General features: G+C 42.4%; 2 protein-coding genes across 2 annotated transcripts in view; one reads left to right on the forward strand and one right to left on the reverse strand.

The window, feature by feature from the left end:
• LOC128410331 (BLOC-1-related complex subunit 6-like) overlaps positions 1–12,537 on the reverse strand; it is a 212,799-nt gene extending 200,262 nt beyond the window's left edge. The window contains exon 1 of the mRNA XM_053381445.1: positions 11,540–12,537. Within this exon, the coding sequence (XP_053237420.1) occupies positions 11,703–12,206 (504 nt within the window). The 5' untranslated portion in view covers positions 12,207–12,537 and the 3' untranslated portion in view covers positions 11,540–11,702. The remainder of the gene's footprint in view (positions 1–11,539) is intronic.
• Positions 12,538–12,751: 214 nt separating this feature from the next.
• Positions 12,752–15,726, forward strand: PNRC1 (proline rich nuclear receptor coactivator 1). Its single transcript, XM_053381444.1, has 2 exons — positions 12,752–13,371; positions 14,687–15,726. The coding sequence occupies exons 1-2, from the start codon at positions 12,946–12,948 to the stop codon at positions 15,119–15,121; spliced, it is 861 nt and encodes a 286-aa protein (XP_053237419.1). The 5' UTR covers positions 12,752–12,945; the 3' UTR covers positions 15,122–15,726.
• The last annotated feature ends 5,151 nt before the right edge of the window (positions 15,727–20,877 follow it).

Raw genomic sequence — 20,877 nt, forward strand, 5'->3', positions numbered from 1 at the left:
AACAATGGAACTATTGCTTTCAGAAATGTGACCTACTTTCCAGACCTTGTTGACACTAGAAGATAGCTGCCTGACCTTGAAACAGTTGGCATTGGCAACGGGCCCAACCATTGCTTCCCTAAACACAGTTCAGCTGTCCAAGGAACTAAGTGTAAAGCATGCTCATGTCTATTCTAGAAATTACGGCTGAGGCCTATGATCCCAGTGGTTCTGTTTTGAACATAATGTGCTCAGCTGCATTAGCTGCCAGCCCAAAGTAAATGTGACTGCTATGTGGGAATAAAGAAGGCCTCACATACGAATACTGATGGAGGGCAGCACAATGTGACACATACATATACATACACACACACACACACACACACACCCCTACCTATATTTCAATCCACATGTCTCCATTCCTTAGGAATACATTCAGGACTGGCCCAAGCTATTTTGCTTCCAGATGCTGATGTTTCACCCTGCTAGCAACAGCTATTTAGCTCAGGTTCCTCAAAGAAGCCACCCCAAGTCTTCCAAAGCTTTGCCAAGCCTGTGGCAAAGACTTGGCCGGGTTATAATTGGGAGAGGCCTTTATAATCTATGGTTGGCTGCTGCTTTGTATGGTGCCCCAGTTGCTGTCCAATCTCTCTGGATTCTTGACAGATATGGAGTGCCTGCCAGGCATCTTGCACTTCTTGCTTTCTCTTTTGTTTGAAATACATGTTTCGCAGCCCAGCAGTGTGAGCCTGCTGTCATGGTACAGTCATTCTAGCAGGACAGGAGGAGCTCATTGCTCATTGCACTGTGCCTCCCAATCCCATTCCCTGAGACAATACGTTGTGCCCAGTGGTAGGGTAGGCAGAGATCTGATTTTAGAGCAAAGGAGTGTGTTATTACCAGATTTGCTAGTGCACCACTGCACACATGTATGCACGTCCTACAAGTGTTTGGTCCAAAAGTCTAATTTTGAGGAATTAGCAATACTGTTCTTGGGATCTTTACTGGAAACGGTTGTAGACAGACAAAATTTCAATGACTTTGATAACTTTGCTTAATTTAGGGGTTTGATGCAGACCAATCTTAGCTTCCTTGCGCCAGAGAGTAATAAGGTAAAGGACCCCTGGATGGTTAAGTCCAGTCAAACGCGACTATGGGGTTGCGGCACTCATCTCACAGGCCGAGGAAGCCGGTGTTTGTCCACAGACAGCCTTCCAGGTCATGTGTCCAGCATGACTAAGCTGCTTCTGGTGCAATGGAACACCGTGATGGAAGCCAGAGCGCATGGAAACACTGTTTACCTTCCCGCCGCAGCGATACCTATTTATCTACTTGCACAGGCATGCTTTCAAACTGCTAGGTTGGCAGGAGCTGGGACAGAGCAACAGGAGCGCACCCCGTCATGGGGATTCAAACTGCCGGCCTTCTGATCAGCAAGCCCAAGAGGCTCAGTCATTTAGACCACAGCGCCACCCACAACCCAGTGCCAGTAATGAACACAACTTAGCTGCAGTTATAATAATTATTCATAAATAAATGCTTAAAGTTGACAGTATGCAAATCTAAAATAATTCAATAGCAGCTGCAGAAAAACACAGAAAAGGATGGGTTTAATATTCCACAGGCAAGCTCACCCACGCCTTGCCTGGACCATTTACTTAATTGTTATTGCGGTGATAGAGAAGCGAGACTAAAAGTAGCAAATTGCCTAATAAGGAACCATGAGATAAAGTCTTCAAAGACCCAGATTTGCTGTGCAGAAAGTAAAAGAAACAGGAAGGCGAAAAGGTTATATGCAAAGTAGTAGTTCTCCTGTCTCTGGAGAGCCTGATTAGTGTGGAACTGGGGGAAATAGTCATACCTCTGGTTGCGAACATGATCCGTGCAGGAGGCATATTCACAACCCGCAGTGTTTGTAGCCTGAAGCGCCACGTCTGCACATGCACATGGTGTCATTTTGCGCTTCTGTGCATGTGTGAGTGCATGTGTGAGTATGAGTACTTCTGGGTTTGGCACAGTCCACAACCCAAAAATGCACAACTCGCAGCGTTTTTAACCCAAGGTAAGACTGTACAGAAGAGAGGCAATTAGAAGAGTTGGAACACCAATATTAGCGGCCCTGCAATAAGAGATAATAAGGGAATCAGCTTGGTTTCTTCACTTTTAAGGGATCCACAGAGACTGAATTAGAACTAAACCAATTGTGACTTCATTATGGGTCTGCAGTGGACTCAGTGTGCCTGTAAACAATTGAGGACAATGTCTGCCACTTCCCTTTACCGTGAGAACAGTTCTCCTGGATCTGACAGAGGCCCCTCTTGTCCAGAATTCTGTTTTCACACTGGCCAACTAGAGGCCTATGGGAAGCTCACAAGCAGGACATGAGCAGAACTGTATTCTGCTCCCTTGTATCCCAGAGAAACTTATATTCAGATGCCTATAATATTGGAGATAGTTCTTATACCACCACCATGACTAGTAGCTACCGATAGCCTTGTCCTCCATAAATTTATCTAACCCAGGAGTCACCAAGCTTTTCAAACTAGTGGAGAAGCATGGCAGACAACAAAATTAGAGAAACCATCATCCCACCCCCACAACCTTATGCTTACCATGGAAAGTCCGCTATGTCCTGCTGGTCCTGATAATGGAGATCACACACATGCAGACATACAGACAGATGCTGTTGCTGTCTAATAACAGGGGATACACACAAGGTATCCTCACCACTCTTACTTTGCAGAAATTGCTTAGAAAGCACAGGCAACTCGCAACTTATGAGAATTTAACTTATGCACATTCGGCTTTAATAATCTGCTGCTTGAAGAAGCGCTTGTTTTATCTGTTCTGCATCTTCCGAAGTTCAGTTTTATTAGATGGCCCCAGGTTCTAATACTATGAGAAAGGACCAATCCGCTTTCTCCTCACCATACACAATCTTCTATATTTGTCAATGCCCCTGTCCCTCACAATTTTTCTAGACTAAAAAGCACCCAAATGTTGTAACCTTGTTTTAATCACTCTGAACAATTCAGTGCCATTAGCAAATTGGCCCCCTCACTTCTCATCCTAACTCTACATCATTTAAGAACATGTTAAAAACTACAAGTCCCAGTACAGATATTTGGGGAAAACTACTTCTTTCATCTCTCCATTGTGAGAACTGTCAATTTAGCCTTACTCTCTGTTTCCTGTTCTTTAATCAGTAACTGATCCATAAGATGACCTGTCCCCTTATCCATGACCACTAAACTTACTCAGAAGTGTTTGGTAATATGACTGTATGAGAAGTTTTTTGGAAGTCCAAGTACACTGTGATTACCGCACCACCCTATTTACGTACTTATTGATACTCTTAAATATCTCTAAAGGGTTATCAGACTTACTGTTACAGAAACCATGCTGGTTCTTCTGGCTTTGTTCTTAAAGAACCATGCTTGATCATGTTATCTTTAATAACTCTTTCCATCAGTTTTCTCAAAACAGAAGCTAACCTGCCTGTCATTTCCCAGATCCTGCTCCAGATCCCTTTCCTTACAGATGTTACATTATCCGCTTTCCAGTCCTCAGGCACAAAAGCAGATCTTAGGGATAAGTTACATATTTTTGTCAGAAGATCAGCAATTTCACATTTCAGTTCTTTAAGAAATCTTGAGTGGATGCCATTTATACCAGGTGCTTTTGAGACATACAAAATAAAGGGGCAGATGTCTTCAGCAGTTTTTCCACTGTGCAAACAGAAGACAGGAATAAACGCTTCGAGGCAAGGTTAGGAAAATTAAGAGGCAGCTGTGAGAACAAGACTACAGGCGCCACACTAAAAGGAGAAATTTGAGGAGTATATACTCTGGCAAGAAAGGATCAAGTGAAAATCCCCAACTCCTCTCTAAATCCCTGGGCCCAGCTCAAGAAAGTGAGAGTGAAGTGTGCTGATGAACAATTTAAGTGGACAAATGGAGCTTCCCCAGTCTATCATGTATCACCTTACTAGTTTGAGGACTGTACAGACTATTGGAACTGAATTGTGGTCCCAATTGTCTCAAGGTGAGAAAAACATTCAAGATGTCTGCTTCAGCATTCTGTAATTAAGATGAAATTTTCTTTCAATGTACATTAAGCCTGCAACTTTACGCACGTTTAACTTGCACACATTCAGCTTTACGCACTTGGTTAAAAAATATATAAAAGGGGATGGGAGTTGAGGAAAAAAAGACTCTGGCAATTCCACCCGCCATTGCATCTGATGTGTTTTGGTTATACACAATTTTGGCTTTAGGTGCAAACCCCAGGATGTAATCCCTGTGTAAATTGTTGGCTTACTGTATTGTTTATTTCCCTTGCTTTTTTTCCTATTTGTCACAAGCCATGTAGAAGTACTAATGGGATTACACTGCTTTTGATAGCATAACATACAAACATTACAAGAAAATGAAAGAAAAACTCTGCTACAATATTGCATAAAAGAATAAGGAAGTAAATAGTTTCTGGCTGGGGGAGTATGTGAGGGAAATTGCCCATGAGAAGGGAGCAAGCTTACAACATGCCTTTCCATACTGCTTAATTTTGTTAAATTAGTTAAATGTCCTAACTATGTGCCACTGCCTCACTCATTCCCAAATCAGGAATTTCCAAAACAGAAGCAAATTAAGGCTCCTGGAGTGTTTGCATGATGTTGCTTCCATTCAAAACTGAAACTGGGTCAAAGATTTCCTTTCCCCCCCCCCCTTCCTGCTGCATATTTTCTAATGAAAAAAAAACTAAAAACAGCAGGATGTACCCCCCAGCAAAGCTGGTTTCCGGATAATCTATTTTCTGCTGCTCTATCGCATATATTCTGTGAGGCCAATAGAGCTTCTCTCTTCGAATGACGCATGAATGTTGCAATCGGGACTTTTCCCAGTACTACGTAAATGCCAGCAATAATCCACAAGCTTTGCAGTTTCACTTCTGTCTGAACACAAAGAGGAAAACCCAGCCCTTGAGCATACTTGAATGGATAGTCTGTCCCATCTTGCTCAGTTTAAGGTTCTGATACATATCTACACGGAAATACTTTTCCAATGAAATGCAATTTACTAAGGCAACCTCCCATAAAAATCTAAATTAGCTATGGTTAAGATTTCAGCTTGGCATTATTTAAAAAAAGAAATCCTAAATTGTTTTATTTCTGTCTTTGAGCTTCAAGAAGCAGATCCCGAAGATAATAAAATAATGTCCATACTTTCCTCTAGGGAGGGAATATCTGTATCACAATGTGGTGTTATAAGAAAAATACTGCTCCCTTTCCCTTATGAGGTATCTAAGAGCCCATATAGAGTCCTTAAGTAGGTTTTCTATCGGTAGGAGAAAATAACAGAGGCCAACCAGAGAATATTGAGAAGCTAAGCAGCTAGTAAGCATGATCTTTATTAAACTGTTGCAACAGGGTCCCCCACTCACCCCACACAGGGAGGAAGGAGAGGAACCTAGAAGAAATGTGTGCAAGCTCTTATATAGAAATTTGAAAATTATTAAAACAGCAGCAAGAAGCAAGAAGTTGATTGGATCCCCTTCGGAACTTGAAATATGGGTACCCCCAACAAAAATTTAAAATTCGGCTGTGTAATTTGGAATTTATGTAATTTGGTTTGATTTGATGTGATTGGTCGGTTAATAAAAAAATATTCTTAAAAAAAAAATTTGAAAATTGCCTCCCCTGTAGTTCACGACCCCCCCTCCCAAACATCATACATACATCACTGAAGGGGCAGTTTACAGCAGAAAACCTGTCTGACCTGATAATGGTCACTGATTGCTTTTACCTGGGCATCCTGGCCATTCTTTTGTGATGGTAAACATTTAGTTCCTGAATCCAGGTCACAGGCTCACACTATTCATACGCAGATACGCCCTTAAGACAGAATATGTGAACAAAGAGACAATGGGGAGGGTTTTCCCATTTCCTTCCTATGAACATATGATTTATACAGTATATATGAGACCTTAGAATTCCTGTAACAGTGGTAATAACAAGCAAGTTGACAATAATGTTTGAAAGCTTCCAAAGCAAAAAGTGTTTTTCTACTCCAGAATCTCTCATTTTGCTAATCTCTCATTTCAAACAAACACTTATAAATACAATTCCAAAACCAGCCTTGTTAAACCAAACAAAACGCTACAAAATAGCATGCAGGCTTTCCATTCTCCATCCACCTTCAGGCTGGGTGGTGTCATAAGATTTATTTCAGTGGATAGTAAATAAAACAGAGCAGGGGGAAAAACATTGGCTGTTGCTGCAGCCATGAATGAGGCCTGCAGCCTTAAGATGAAATGAGGGAAAGAGACAGCAGACATTTAAATGAGGCACTATTAATAAGGCAGTCTTGTCGGTTTCAGGTTGCACCAGGGGATGCTGCGAAAAATAAACAGGCTATGGTTGAATACCCGGTAATTCTTTTTTTTAACCCACCACGCCATCTAAAACGAATCTCCACCTTTGCTGATATACAAACTCTGTTTTTCCGCATTCATATATACTTAGAAGAATCAACTTTGTACTATCAACCTAATCCTTCCTTCCTTTGCTGTTACTTGGAAAAAAACAAGAGCCAAATTACCAGCACAGAAGAATAGAAGTAGCTTTAACCAGGCAGTTTTGCGGGGCGGGGGGGGGGGCGGCGTTTCCCCTAGGATGTCATGTGTATTTCATACCAATTACATCACCCCTTTCTCCATATCACCTGAGGCTGAGTCATTTAGTGTTCTTGCATATAATCCTCAAGAGCAAGCCTAGGCAGCAACTGCTTAATTTTCTTCTAACAGCCTTTAATTTATAGCAGACAACCCCCTTATCGGTATACTTTCAAAGTGCTCAACATTTGTAATTTAGGGTTGCAACATGTTTCTGATTGTCAAATATTTAAATTGCATCAGAGTCTCTTATTCCTTCATGTAACAGGGAAAAAATATATTCTGTTAAAGGATGCGGTCATATTTAGCACTTGGCAAAATTACAGCTGTATATATCAAGGACTTCAGCTTGTAAAATCTGTTCCCCAAATTAAAGGTTCAGAGAAACAGACAATTCTAGCGTCAAAGGCATTCCATGCAAACAGCAACAAGGAGGGGAAGGACAAGGGAGAGAATGTGAATGAGATAATTACTGGAACCGTTTTAAGGAAATACTGTAATGTAAAATCAGAGAGATTAAGATATTTTATAGTAGCAAAAAAACAAAAACAAAACCACTATGAAAAGCCAATGAAGTAATCTAAACAAGGAATAACACTTGAATTCTGTTTTTCCTCTGTGGAACTCCAAGTACACACAGGCTTACCGGTACCTTATTTTTTCCTTATAATCACCATGTGAAAGAGTGACTGCAAAATCATCACCCAGCAAATTTTGTAGTAAGAGTGAGGTGGGGGGATTTGAACCAAAGTCTAGTTGAAGTCCAGCGTTCTGTCTACTAACCCAAAGCAGTATAATTCTGAAAGCAATATGTCAAAGAGAAATGAGGCAAGAAATGCAACTGGGATGTAAATGCTTTTGATGTCTTTGGGGGGGGGCATACTGAAGGGGCTTCTGGAGCACCTTGGAGAGCTCCAAGAAAAGAAAGAAAGAGGATTAGGGTGCAATCCATTATTACTACTACTACTACTAATAATAATAATAATTTTTATTTATATCCTGCCCTCCCCAGCCGAAGCCGGGCTCAAGGCGGCTAACAACACTAAAATAGTGCAACATTATAAAAACATTGTAAAAATTAATTAAAATCAAAATTGATGGCAACCATAAACTAAAGTTTTGTAAAGATTGCCAAAGGAGGAAGTCAGGCTGCGCCCTGACCAAAGGCCTGGTGGAACAGCTCTGTCTTGCAGGCCCTGCGGAAAGATGTCAAGTCCTGCAGGGCCCTTGTCTCTTGTGACAGAGCATTCCACCAGGTTGGAGCCGCAGCCGAAAAAGCCCTGGCTCTAGTTGAGGCCAGCCTAACCTCTCTGTGGCCTGGGACCTTCAATATGTTTTTATTTGAAGACCGTAAGTTCCTCTGTGGGGCATACCAGGAGAGGCGGTCCCGTAGGTACGAGGGTCCTAGGCCGTATAGGGCTTTGAAGGTTAAAACCAGCACCTTAAACCTGATCCTGTACTCCACCGGGAGCCAGTGCAGCTGGTATAGCACCGGATGAATGTGATCTCGCAGCGAAGACCCTGTAAGGAGTCTCGCTGCGGCATTCTGCACCCGCTGGAGTTTCTGGGTCAGTCTCAAGGGCAGCCCCACGTAAACAAAACAAAGTGATCTTGGAGTCATACAATATGACATTCTCCTTTCAAATGAGAAAGTTTCAAAAGGAAGTTATTTTTTTCAAAATCAGAAAGCAAAAACAACAACAAAAACCCTGCAGGTACAGGAAAAAAGAATATATATTTATGCTATATCTGAAATGAAAATAAGCTGAGAGCTGATATGGATACACAAATCGTTGCCTCAAAAGTCACTGAGAGTTTCCTCACCTTTACAGTATTACATACTTCATTATCACAATTTTATCAGGATAATTTTAAAAAAGGTATGTACTAGAGGCAATAGATTGTACCCAATTACATCCTTCTGCTCAAATAATGGAATTTGCCCCTCGCTCTCCCCGATTACTTCCAAAATATACTCTGGCTTGGGGATCTTGAGCAGATTTGGAGGTATGCAGGGAAATGAGAGGATATTCTCACAGGGGCACTGGATACAACCCAGTCTTTAATATACCTTAAACCAGTGAGAATAATATTCATAAATCTAAGTACAAGAGGACTTTGAGTTCATAACTTACTGACTGGCAGCAAAGAGATGCAAATAAACCAAGAAAACGCACACTTTTTAATCTACTGGATTAGAGTAATTGCTACCAAGTTGTTGACTTAATTAAACACTCCTGAAAAGGCCTTAAGGGTAAATACTCTCTCACACATATGACACTTTAAATTTGTTTTAAAATCCACTTAATTATTTGCTGTGAGAATTAACTGAGAAAAAGCAACTTGTCCTAAAATTAAAAGCCTTTCCCTAAAATACACTATCCACCCTGTGTTCTTCGGATGAAGGGTGGTATACAAAGTAAATAAAGAAAACTATAAATATGCTATAGTATAAAAATGAATCCCTCATCACAGGAGGACATCAGTATTATTCACTACTGCCTCGTGTTGTGAACCTGGTCTGAATATACAATGAAATGAATAGGTCTCAATGGAGGATAAAGATTGCGTATTTCCAGCTTCTAGGATTGCAGTCCAAAGTGTTGTACTGTATTATATTATTATCATTGTTACTACAGTACTCCTCTCAGGCCTGGAAAAAAGATTCATGTCATTTTTGCTTATATGCACTAGAAATCTAATTTCAAATTAGATTTCTGCACTTTCAAATATGAAACATTTTCCTCTGCATAACTTCAAATTTAATTTAATTTCAAATTAGATTTCTGCACTTTCAAATATGAAACATTTTCCTCTGCATAACTTCAACCTGGAATTTCAAACATTTCCCCCCCAGTACTGGTGCTGAAAGAAAATGTTACTGTGCATCTTATTATACCAACTGACAAGGATTTTGATATTTAACTCTTCAGAATTGCAAAGTTATACAAAATCATTCTAATATTAAATAGGTCTTTTTAGTATTATAGGCAGAACTACTGCCTCAGTCTATGTTGCATTCAAGTTATTTTAATTTCAGCAACTCCAGTGGTGATTTAAACCAAATAGTATTTATTCTTGTAGTTGCATTCCATTGTAACATGTATTATTTCAAGCCTTTTAAAAACCCAAACCCAACAGAGTGGGATTAATGATACCAACAGTGCAGCCCAAATCTTACCTATTTGTGAGTAGCACCAGGGAGCTTTAACAAGTGTCAGTGATGAGCAACACAGAATTGTTATTTGCTCCATTGGTATTGTTTTGCAGGCAATAGTAAGTCATTGTTTCTCGCTTTAATGAGTTTACATTATAGCTTGTGTCATAAAAGTGAATAGGTTTATGTCCATAAAAACCATATCACTTTCTATAGTTGGCAATACAGTTGGTAAGGTTGTGCTACAGAAGTCAGAATTTACAGGTTTCAGTTACTAGAGCATTATTATGTTGTTTTAAAAATATGATCCAGAATAGGAAATTCTGAGTGTATGGCTTCAAATGTGCTTGATGTGGCGAGAGGCCAAAGCTCTGTAAGAGCATACGCCTTGTATGTAAGGTCCCAGTTTCTACCATTGACATTCCCATTGAAAAGCCTATCAAAAGGCTTGGGAAATACCCCTACTAGAGGGCAGATGCTAATCGGGGGAAACCACTGCCAGGGTTCATTAACCGGTGCCATTACTTGTGAATATTTGAAGTTGCCTTATAACTGCGTCAGGGTAATTACAAGTATGGTCAGGGACATTTTATGACGTTTACATCCTACTCTTCTTCCATGGAACTCTAAGTAGTACTGTATATATAATCTAAGCTCTGAGCAGATCCAGACTTGCTTTTCTTCAGCACATTTCCTGCATCATGTGCCCTTATTCCTTGCCCTGGGAATGTGGCCTTGCCAAATCATTTTTTATGGGCGAGGCCAGGTTGGAGCCTGGGAATTCCAAGTTCACTGCAGCACACTAGCTCTTGGTTTCACATTACCGTATTTCCCTCAGTAGCTTTAGATCTAAGAAACATAGCTTGGTTGGCTCAGAATTAAAACTTGAGCCAAAAAAAACTCTGATACAGATAAAATTACAGCAGGCCTACAACTTACGCAGGGGTTACATTCCAGGGATCGTCCCCAACACCAAAATCACACAGTCAATAGTGGGTGAGACTGACAATGTCATTTTCCCAGAGCCCCGCCCCCTTTTAATTTTTTTAAGTTTTGCCACATGCTTAAACCTGAATGCACACAAGTTAAAGGTACACAAGTTGTGGGCTTAATGTCTGCCAGAGTAAGTGGCTGGGAATTGCCACCTCAAGTTAGAAGCTGAATGTTAATCTCTAGTTTGTTATAAAAACCAATACTGCTAATAATACTTTGAGTATTTTATTAAATAGAAGCACAAGTTTGTGAATTATGCTCAAGTTAAGTGCAAGATAGTGAATATTTGTTGTAATAAAGGTCTGTGTCTTATGCAGCACAACAATGTCTCAGCCAGTGAATGTATTAGCCACCTTGTCCTTCCAGAACTACAACTACATTCCATTTAATTTAACTGTATCCGCATAAGCAATTGCAGCCATAAAATTTCAGATACAGCAGACAAAGAGTTTTGCATGTTTTATTTGGAAAATTCAAAATGGGACTTTCTACCCAGTAAGCATCTTCAGGATTGCAGTCTCAGGCAGAAAGCTTAGGAATCCCTTACTTAGGAAGGACTTACTTCTGAGTAATTATATAGAGGATCAATCGGTAAGAGTCCATTTTATGGCTTTTTTATAAGGGACACTAAGAAAATCTGTTCAACAAAGCCACATAAGCATGTATTGGAAAGGCGATTTGTGTCAGTTTGTTGCAAGAGGAGAAGAAAGTATTTATTACGTGGCACAACTGATTTTGCACAAAAGCTTGGTTAAGAGAAAGCTATGCAACTGTCCTGAGATCAACAGAGAAAAAGGCCAGAGCGGGTTTTGACGGGGAAGCCACCAGCGCCGAGGAGACAGCTGCTGTCCGGAAACCAGCTTACTTCGTTTCAGCGCCGGGCGCCAAGCGAGCCCGGCGAGGCCTATTTGCAGAGCCCCTCGAGTTTCTCCAGCGCCCCCTTCATGTCCCGGATGCGCCGGGCCAAGGCGGGCACCGGCTGCATGGCCTTGTCCAGCTCCTCGCAGCGCGCCATCAGGGTGTACATGGAGCGGATGCTGGTGTCCACCGCCTCGCCCAGGCTCTCCACGCCGTCGCGGTATGTCTGGATGCAGCCCACGCTGAGCGCCGTCAGCGCCTGCAGGGCGCCGTGCACGCTGCGCAGCAGCTCGTCCACCTGCGCCGCCGCCTGCACGGCCAGAGCCGCCAGGTCCTGCAGCGCCGCGGGGTCCACGGCGGGGATGAGGCAGCCGGAGCCCGGCGGGGCGCGGCGCCGCATCTGCTGCTCGAAGTCGCGGGCCACGAAGTGCGTGAGGCGCCCGTCCCAGCGCACGGGGCCCTCGCGCTCCAGGCCGCTCGGCGGCTCTTCCGACAGGCCACCCGCCCCGCCGCCCCGCGGGGAAACTCCCGCCGCCGCCGCCTCAGCCATTGCCCGGCGCGCTACTCGGAACTGCCGGAGGTATCAACCGCCCCCTCTCTCAGAAAGGAGGCGGGCCTTGGCCTCCATACGCGCTTCGGATTAGCCGGAGCGCAGGCGGGGGAGGCGTGGCTCACGCGCTTTGTCGCGCTTGATTGGCGGCTTCCGCCTCACAGCGCAACCCTGCGCTTGTTTACTCAGAAGTGAATCCCACTGACTTCAATGGGGCTTACTCTCCAATGAAGGGTAGGTGGTCTACGCTCCTAAGAGGGCTGGCAGTGGGGAGGTGAAGCACCCTCTCCTCATTTCGCTCATCGCTAAGCGAGAAGCCGAGGAAGCAACGGCTCGTTCTAGAAAGGGGGCGTGACCTCCTGCACAGTATTTGTGTCCGTCTTCATTGGGGAAAGTAGGGAGGCCCTCACAGGACATGCTCGGGGCTGATTGGGCGACGGCGACGGAAGGGCGGGCTCCCATACAAGCTTTCCGTTCTGATAGGCAGGCGGCGGGAAGGGGGTGTGGCCTTCTCGAGTAACAACAGTGGGGCGTTGTGGCGACTTCTCTTCACTCCCCCGCCATGTTCTCCTAGCAGCGGAGCTGATCGCCTAACCAGCGCAGCTACTTAAAATCGCGAGCGGACGCTCCGCACTCGCACCCCTTGCGCCCCAGCTCTTTTTTCCCCTTGCCCACCAACTCAACTTTTTTTTTTTAAACCACCTCCGCGCTGCTGCGCGAAATCCTACTCCTTTCGACCATGGTGACTACTACGGCGCCTCCACCGTTTCTAGCCCGGATCTCGGCCGGCACCGAGGACCCCCGGCGGTTCCCTGCATCCCTGTTCCAGCGCCTCATGCGGGCAGACTGCAGCGGGGAAAGCCACCAGCCCAACTGCTGCCCGGTGGGACCAGGAGGCAGCGCGCGGCCGGCGCTGAAGAGAGTGCGGCGGCGAAGAGCCAAGATACGGTCCGCTCCCTCCGGCCTCCTGCAGAGCCGCTACCAGCACTACCAGCAACATCGTGCCGGCTTGACGCGAAGGAACACCGCGCAGGGGACGTGTAACCCCTACGAAGTCCCTGTTCCCTCCTCAGAGCCAGGGCTAGAAACGGTTCCGAGCGCAGAACCGCCGGCACCTTCGCCGAGAACAGCCCCCGTCAGTATCAGTAAACCCCTCAGGAAAGAGGTAAATAATATTTAGCGCGGCTGGTGGGGGGCGGGGCGATGGGGGCTACTGCTGGTAGGCGAAAAAAAGAAGCCAGCCGCTTCTCTCAGCTCGAGAGGGACGCGCCTGCGCAGTTTGCGTTTGACTGTTGCGGGGAGGGGGGAGTGAGGAAGTTTCCCTTACGTCTGTTGTCTTTAGTGGGAGAGGGCGAAGTGAGATTCCTCCGGGGCTGATAGGTTGAAGGAATCCACCAATCGGCTTGGCGGCTGTGCCCCAGCAACAGCCCGATTTAGCCCCTTGTCCGTGGCTATTGACGGGGGAGGGAGAGAGAGACGTGACGCCGCCGCCGTGCCCAATGGACGAAGGGGAAGGGGCTGGGGCGGGGTTTGCATTCTCAGTGAACGGGGTTGGGGGAGGAGCAGGAGCCGCGTTCGCCTGGAAGGCCTACGCTGTGTGCGTAGCCGTACTGGGCGAGGAGCCAGTGTTGACGTCAAGTTGACTGGTAGTTCTTCCTGCATAACTAAGAGTGAGAGGGTTTAAAAAAAAAAATCGTCCCGTCTTATTTAGATTTATAGAACTTACCTAATCGGGATAGTTTTTCATTGTGTGGGAGAACTTTGAAGTATAGTTATGGGATCAAAGAGTTACTTTTTCGGGAGCAAACTCCCCCAAATTCCTTTGAATTTAAGCAGCATTGCTCCATATTAACTGAGCTCAAAACTTTTTTTAAAAAAATGCTGCTGATTGTCTGTTGCTTACTGTATTTTGTCTGTTGTTTACTGAAATTTTAATTATACAGCCCCATAGAAAATAGTACAATCCTGTGTACAATCCTGTGCATACTTAACTCCTGGTGCCTTCAATTGGAATCACTCCCTAGTTAGATTGCCTCCAGATTATCCATAGTTTGTGGAAGGGATTCGAGCACATACCAGAAATTTAGGTTTGCACAATTAAACCGGTTAATTGGATCTGTCACATTGGTGCAACACATCCACAAGCTGATTTTTGTGTTTGCGATATAGCAGTAGGGAAATGCACTGAAAAGTGTACATGATTAATGGGAAGATGTACAACCACTGCACAAGCAAGTCAATATGATTTCAGAACAGTGCTCATCATAATTTCTCAACAGACAGATCAGAATGAATGCTAAGTAAACGGGGCATCTGGAAGAATTGCATGTTCGTTGCATCTGCATGTTTCTACGTCTGGTATTTCGACATCACAGAATCATTTAACAAAATAAAGAGTGAATGTGAAGGACAACTAACTTTGAAACAATAACTGTGAATGTAGTTAAATATATTTATGAAATTATTTTTTATCTTTGCAGTTGTTCAGAAACAGGATGGGAAAGTCCGAGAAGGTTACCATTCCTTACAGTCAACCTATTCACAGTATACACCTTTGTGACCAAGCAAAGATTAACAGACCAAGGAACAAATGTAATATACCACTAAACAAGATTCCACCTTCAAAAAAAAGTGAAAATAACTTTTGGCAACAATCCGTGTCACCTGAACTCATTAAAAAGCAGGAGAAAAAGCCTCTGAAAAATGCAGAAAATGTGAAATCAAAGAAACCTGTTTTTCTGACTGAAGCTAACCAAAAAGAAAACTATGCTGGGGCAAAGTTTAGTGGCCCTCCTTCACCCAGTGTCCTTCCAAAGCCTCCCAGTCATTGGGTAGGAAGCCCTGTTGAATATTCTGACCAAAACAGGAAGATGATGGCAGTCCATCTAAAAACTCTCTTAAAAGTTCAAGCGTAGCTTATGGGTATTTACAGAGAGCATACCAGGAATTTGAAACCTGCCTTGTTGCAACATGAAGTGCGAAAGACTGTCAAATCTTAAATTCGCAAACTTTTACTCTATTTTTTATGGTTGTGTAAATAGTGTATATCATGTAATGTGTATATTCATATTTTGAAGTACATTTTAGTTTTGTTATGAAAGGATGAATTTTACACTGCCCACGTGGTAAGTGGTTTTTGTAAATAATAACGGACACCTTCTAATGTGTGCTTGACACATGGAAAGACCTGACAAGGTTTGCACAAGGTGCTGAGATTCTGAAAGAAGAAGAACTCATCTCAATGTTCAGATGGAAATGTGAAAACATTGCTAATGCACTACTGAAAAGTTTTACAATTTGGCACAATGCTTCATTGGATAAGAAGCGCTCATAAAATCATGAGCTTGAAACAGTATATGGAGTTCAATTTCTCATTGGAAATATAAATTTTTGATTAGATTAATTAGCCCAGAAACTTAGCTCTGTTGATTCTCTTGATAGAGAATAGCAGAGCAAACTGCCAGAAATAATTGGCTATTTTAAAAAAAGAACTTAAATAAAACAATTTGGCCTCCCCTTACTTGGTTGTCATTCTTTTGAGTTGCTCTGTCTAAACAGTCATGCTGCAGCACATACTAAATGTTGCTGTGCTTTGTCAGTGGTAGGACATACTTTTTTTTATTCTAGCTTAAGATCTTCCTTACACCCTGGTCTTGCAATTACTTAAGCACCAACACAAAGTTCTCCACAATCCTTCCCAGTGATACTTGCATTTGCCTTGGAAAATATAGGAAACATAAGCAGGCAACTCTAAAATTTCATAACCGTTTTAAGAAGTCTTCTGCAGACTACTATGAAGTATTCATTGCTGAGATTCCATATTGCTGGGTGTATACAAGTACATTAAAAAACTATAAAGAAGCAAAACACAAAATGCTACTCGCAACCCTGAAGCAAACAAATCTGCCCACTGATTTCAGTAGGAAGTGGACTGCAGTACCCAAGAATGGAGGTAGAACAGTGGCTTTTGTTAAATATGTGCAAAGAATGGGGCATTACTTATTGTGACTCAGGATTAGCCCATTTTGGGGGGGTATGACATAAGCCCTATTCCAGATGAAATACTATCACCAGAAAGGAAACATTTGAAATTAAGCCATCTTTGGTCCTTGTACAAAAGACAATTAGAATATTTTCAAAAGTTGATTCATTTAATTTATTAAATGCCCCAAATAAAGCTTTTGTGGCATATTTCAATCATAGAAAAGCATACTTCACTTTACCCTGTGGCATTCTGACCTTCAGCAATAATGTATCACAGTGCAAAGTTTCCCTTCACATTAAGAGCATAGCTATAATATATTAACACTAGAAACAGTGCCACCTTGTATTTACTTAGTTTGTACCTTGGTTCATCTGTAAAATCACTGTCTTCCAGGTCTTCAGGTGAGAACTGTGTTCTCACCTGTGGATACAGCAGTCAGGGTTTTTTATTACAGTTGGGTGATAGCCAATTTAGCCATGCTCAGTGTGGACCTATTTAAATCAATTGGCAAGTACGCTAATTTCAATGGGACTAATCTGAGTATGAGTAACACTGGACAGTGCCCATCAATTATATTTACTTTCTCATAAATATTACAGGTTGCATCCAACTGTGTTACTCAGGCAATGATAAGGCTTCCATCAGCAGAATGGGAAGAGAAGCAATTTTCAGCGATTCCCACTCCCTGCCAAAGCCTACTTTCTACCTTAAATCTCTGGAAGTCTCCCAGCCCTCTGGGATATAAGATGGTCGCAGAAGGGGAATACACCAAAAATTGCTTTCCTCGTTCTGCTGATGGAAGCCTTTATCAGCTGAGATAAAGCTGAGATCATATCACCATATGATACAGCCCTGTACATTTGTATTGGAGACCAAGATAGTATTTACATTTCCTTGATACTGTGTTATATTAGTTAATTATAGTTCCAAGGAATGCCTAAGCTAAGGAAACAAGTGAAATCACAGTAAAACGCCTGTTCAGAGAAAAACAGCTCACACATCTTCCAGTATCTTAAGTTGTCCAAAGTAGTATCCAGTACTGAAAAGGAACCCATGATAGACTGCAACATTAATACCATACTACACAACCAGCTGTCTGCTCAAAATCTGCTGTTCTGGGGAATGTTAATGTACACACCAAGAGGCTGGTTCTTTAGGCCTGTCTCTTCTATGACATCTAAGGGCTTATGAAAAACATGATGAATGCATGTAGCACATACTCTAAACAATGTTTTTCATCAAGTTCAGATACAGTTCTAATTGGGAATGTTGTAGGGACAGTGCTTTTTATGGTCAGATGGTTGTCTTCTCAAAGTACAAATCCCCAATCTCCTGGCTTTTAGGCTGGATTATCTTCAGAGTCTCCAACCAGATTCCAGAGCTCTCTAATGGTGGGGTTTTCCCCACTGATCTTCATACAAAAGAAGAAATTACAGTTTACCACAGCCCCTTCTACTAAACATTGGGTGCTTCCATGTTACAGTCCCTTAGCACTACTGAGGCACTGCTTTTCCACAATGGTATTCCCACAAGGCACTTAAATATATAGCTTCATTCCCCACATTAAAAACCTAACAATGCCTGTCCCTTAGGCGAGAGCTCATGTTTCTTTACAAAATATGTTTTCCTTCAGCCTTCAATTGTTCCTTATTTAGTAGCTTCCTTTTTGCCCAACCCCCCCACACCCCGTGCTTAAAAAAACAAAACAACACTAGTTCTTGTCAATCTACATTGGGCTAGTACTGTGGATACATAAGAAAAACACGCACACTAAACATGCATTGCCAGAAACGGTCTAAAAAAAGCGCACTGGAATGCTGCTGGCTGACGACTTTTGAATTCTTTGTAAAAACAACAAAAGATGTTGAATCCAGACATTCCAGTGTCGAAGGCAGCAGCTTGCAGCAGTGTGGAGACAAATCATTTTATAGAGCTGAATTTGCACGGGAAGAAAGATCTCCAAGAGGAGTTGCTGCCATTTCAGGAGCAGCTTATTGCCTCCTAGGCTTCTTGTCTACTGTATCCCATCTCCACATTATTCTTTTTGCAGTTGGCATACAGCAAATATTCTATTGCATTTCTAACTGTATGCCCTTCTCTGCTTGCTTGCCGTTCCTAGCGTGTCTTCAAAACAAAAAGGAATGTAATAAGAGGGAGACATGTTCACAGTAAGTCTCCTGCTGAGATGTACAAAAAGTTTGGAGCACCCTCTAGTGGATTTTTGTTGCCTTTGCCAGCTATATTGTACTACAATAAGCTTCAGATCAAAAGACTTTGTTTCTGCAGACATCTCTTAGCTTTAATAAATAGGGATCAGCAACAATCTCTTTTAAATTCAGCTTTATTCAAAACAATTATGCAGGCAAAATTCCAAGTCTCAGAACAATCTTTAAACAAGAACAACTGCAAAGGATAAGATTAGCATTCTGTTCTAGGTCCCAGTTAAACTGCATACCGTAACAATCAATTTCAATCCATGGACTTCCGGTCAGCGCCAGCAACTGTAATGGCGGATTTCCTCCGATCTCCGGAGGAAATCTGCTTCGTGGAGCCAGGGTTTTACCGCTACGGCGAAGCGGGGACCCGAAAAAAATCACAGGCGGGGAAGCCTGTGAACTGAAGGCTCGGCGGGCTCCATTTGCGTCCCCCCCCCCGCTGCAAAGGAGCCTTTTTAAAGGCTCCGGAACATACCGGGGGTGAGCGGCGCGGAGCTGAGAGCTGTCTACCCGTCTCCGCGAAGCGAAGCCGCATGCCATGGTTGGAGAGCGCTGACTTCTTCCTTTGAAATTTGGACTAAAAGTAACAACCCGTGAGTATTACGGAAATTGGATATTAAAAATCCCTTTTTTTTGATTCGGCACGAGCAGGGAAGGCGCAAAGAGGAAGTCCGTCTCCCCCTCTTGTAAACATTTTAAAGCAAGGACTAGATAACTAAGGTTGAAAAGAACATCTTCTTCGTGAGAAGTCAAAAGTAACTAATTTCACGTTTTGGCAGTTTAAGTGAATGTGCTGGAGGATAAGAGTTAATTTTGAAAGTGGATTGTTACCCCTCCCCCAGGACCCGGGAGCGATCCGCGAGGGAGCCTGTTGGAGAGATTTAAAAGACTTTGACAGCTGTCAAACTAGCTGTCAAAGCTGAGAGGGGAAAAAAAAGAGAAAGAACTTTGTTTCTATTGCCTCGGCTGGTCATATCTGTTACATTTAGGTAACAAATTGTCGAAAATCAAGGAAAATAAAGGACTTTTGGATTTACAACTGGAAGGAATACTAAGTAACCAGTACTCCCCTAGAGGGGGCTCTGGGACATTACAGAATGGCTGTAAGTGGAAAAATACAGACGGCACTTGAGAAGATCTTTCGTAGCCTGGGAAAACTTCATGAACAAAGCACTGTTTTGGCTAAAAATGTTACAATATTGAATGAAAAAGCAAACAAACCCGCGGAAATTGGAAGGGACTTGACTCAGGTCTTTGTACCAGAACAAAAAGACTGTGCCCTTGAACTAAAAACTCTTGCAGCTGAACAAGAAAAGGAATTTGAGAAATTTGAAGAAGCTACACATGACAATTTAGAGGGAAAGGAAGGAGGAGCTATAATGCAGCAGAGGATTAAAGAAAGAAGTAAAAAACAAGATTTGGATTACAATCATAACTATGGAGACCTGGCAGGCCAAAGGCCTGTAAAGATGGATTTAAAGGAAAAGACAAATCTAATCAAAGTGGAAGCAGGAGTTTCTGGGACATTTGGACTTAAAAGAAGTAAAAAACAAGATTTGGATTACAATTTTAAATATGGAGGCCTGGCAGGAAGAAGTATGGACCTTATGGGGACAGAGCTTCTCCGAGATTTGGCGTTTAACATAAAGGACTATCACAAAAACCGGCAGAGAGGAAAAGAGAGAGACTTAAGGGCCTCGGATGTGAGATCACCAGGCTGATACCAGATGGATTGATGGACATTGGTTGGAGATTGAAACCGGGAAAAGTGGGGAGTGGGGTTTTGGGTATCCAAAGGCGGTACAAATATATATATTTTTTTTCTTTCTTGTAAATAATCTGTTTTGCTATTCTAGATTAAAATGGGGAAATCGTGAAATGGAATTGGGGTCGACTTTAGAAAAAGGTATTAAGAATAAGATTTGATGTATCAAGATTGAGATTTATGTTAAAATTGGTTAAACAAAAAGGACTTAAATATAATAAGGTAAAATTTGGGGATAGGAACTTGTTGAATTAAAAATTGAATTGGAATACAAGAAGGGGAGATGTGGGGAAGTCAAGGAAAAATGTTATTGAAAGGTATATGTTTGTTTTTGGTTTTTTTCTTTTTGTGTGTGTGTTTTGTTTTTCTTTAAATTTTTTGAAAACTTCAATAAATATTTTATTAAAAAAAAAAATCAATTTCAATCCATGCTTCTGCGAAGTGATTTGACTTGCATGAATTAATCGCATAGGGCATGACAAGTTAAAAGAGCAGACACTGAACCATATGCTCCAGTACATAATTTTTAGGTTGTAATTTTTTTAAGGTTAAAAATTGTCTCTTCTTTGTCTTAACAGGGTATATACCATGTTTACTCAAAAGTGTGTTTTGTTCACCAAAGAAAAGGTAAGATAAAAGTTTGCTGCATATTATGCATGTTTTTACAGGGGTAAATTCTATTTTGTTCAGTGTATCTTAATCCTA

Source organism: Podarcis raffonei, chromosome 3 (assembly GCF_027172205.1).
Source record: "Podarcis raffonei isolate rPodRaf1 chromosome 3, rPodRaf1.pri, whole genome shotgun sequence".
NCBI classification, from domain to species: Eukaryota; Metazoa; Chordata; class Lepidosauria; order Squamata; family Lacertidae; genus Podarcis; species Podarcis raffonei.

What these genes read in the sequence shown, in the direction of transcription:
- PNRC1 (XM_053381444.1), top strand. Translation starts at nt 12,946, where the DNA reads ATGGTGACTACTACGGCGCCTCCACCGTTTCTAGCCCGGATCTCGGCC. An exon ending in GTAAACCCCTCAGGAAAGAG is followed by an intron (nt 13,372 to 14,686) that starts GTAAATAATATT and finishes TTATCTTTGCAG; the next exon opens with TTGTTCAGAAACAGGATGGG.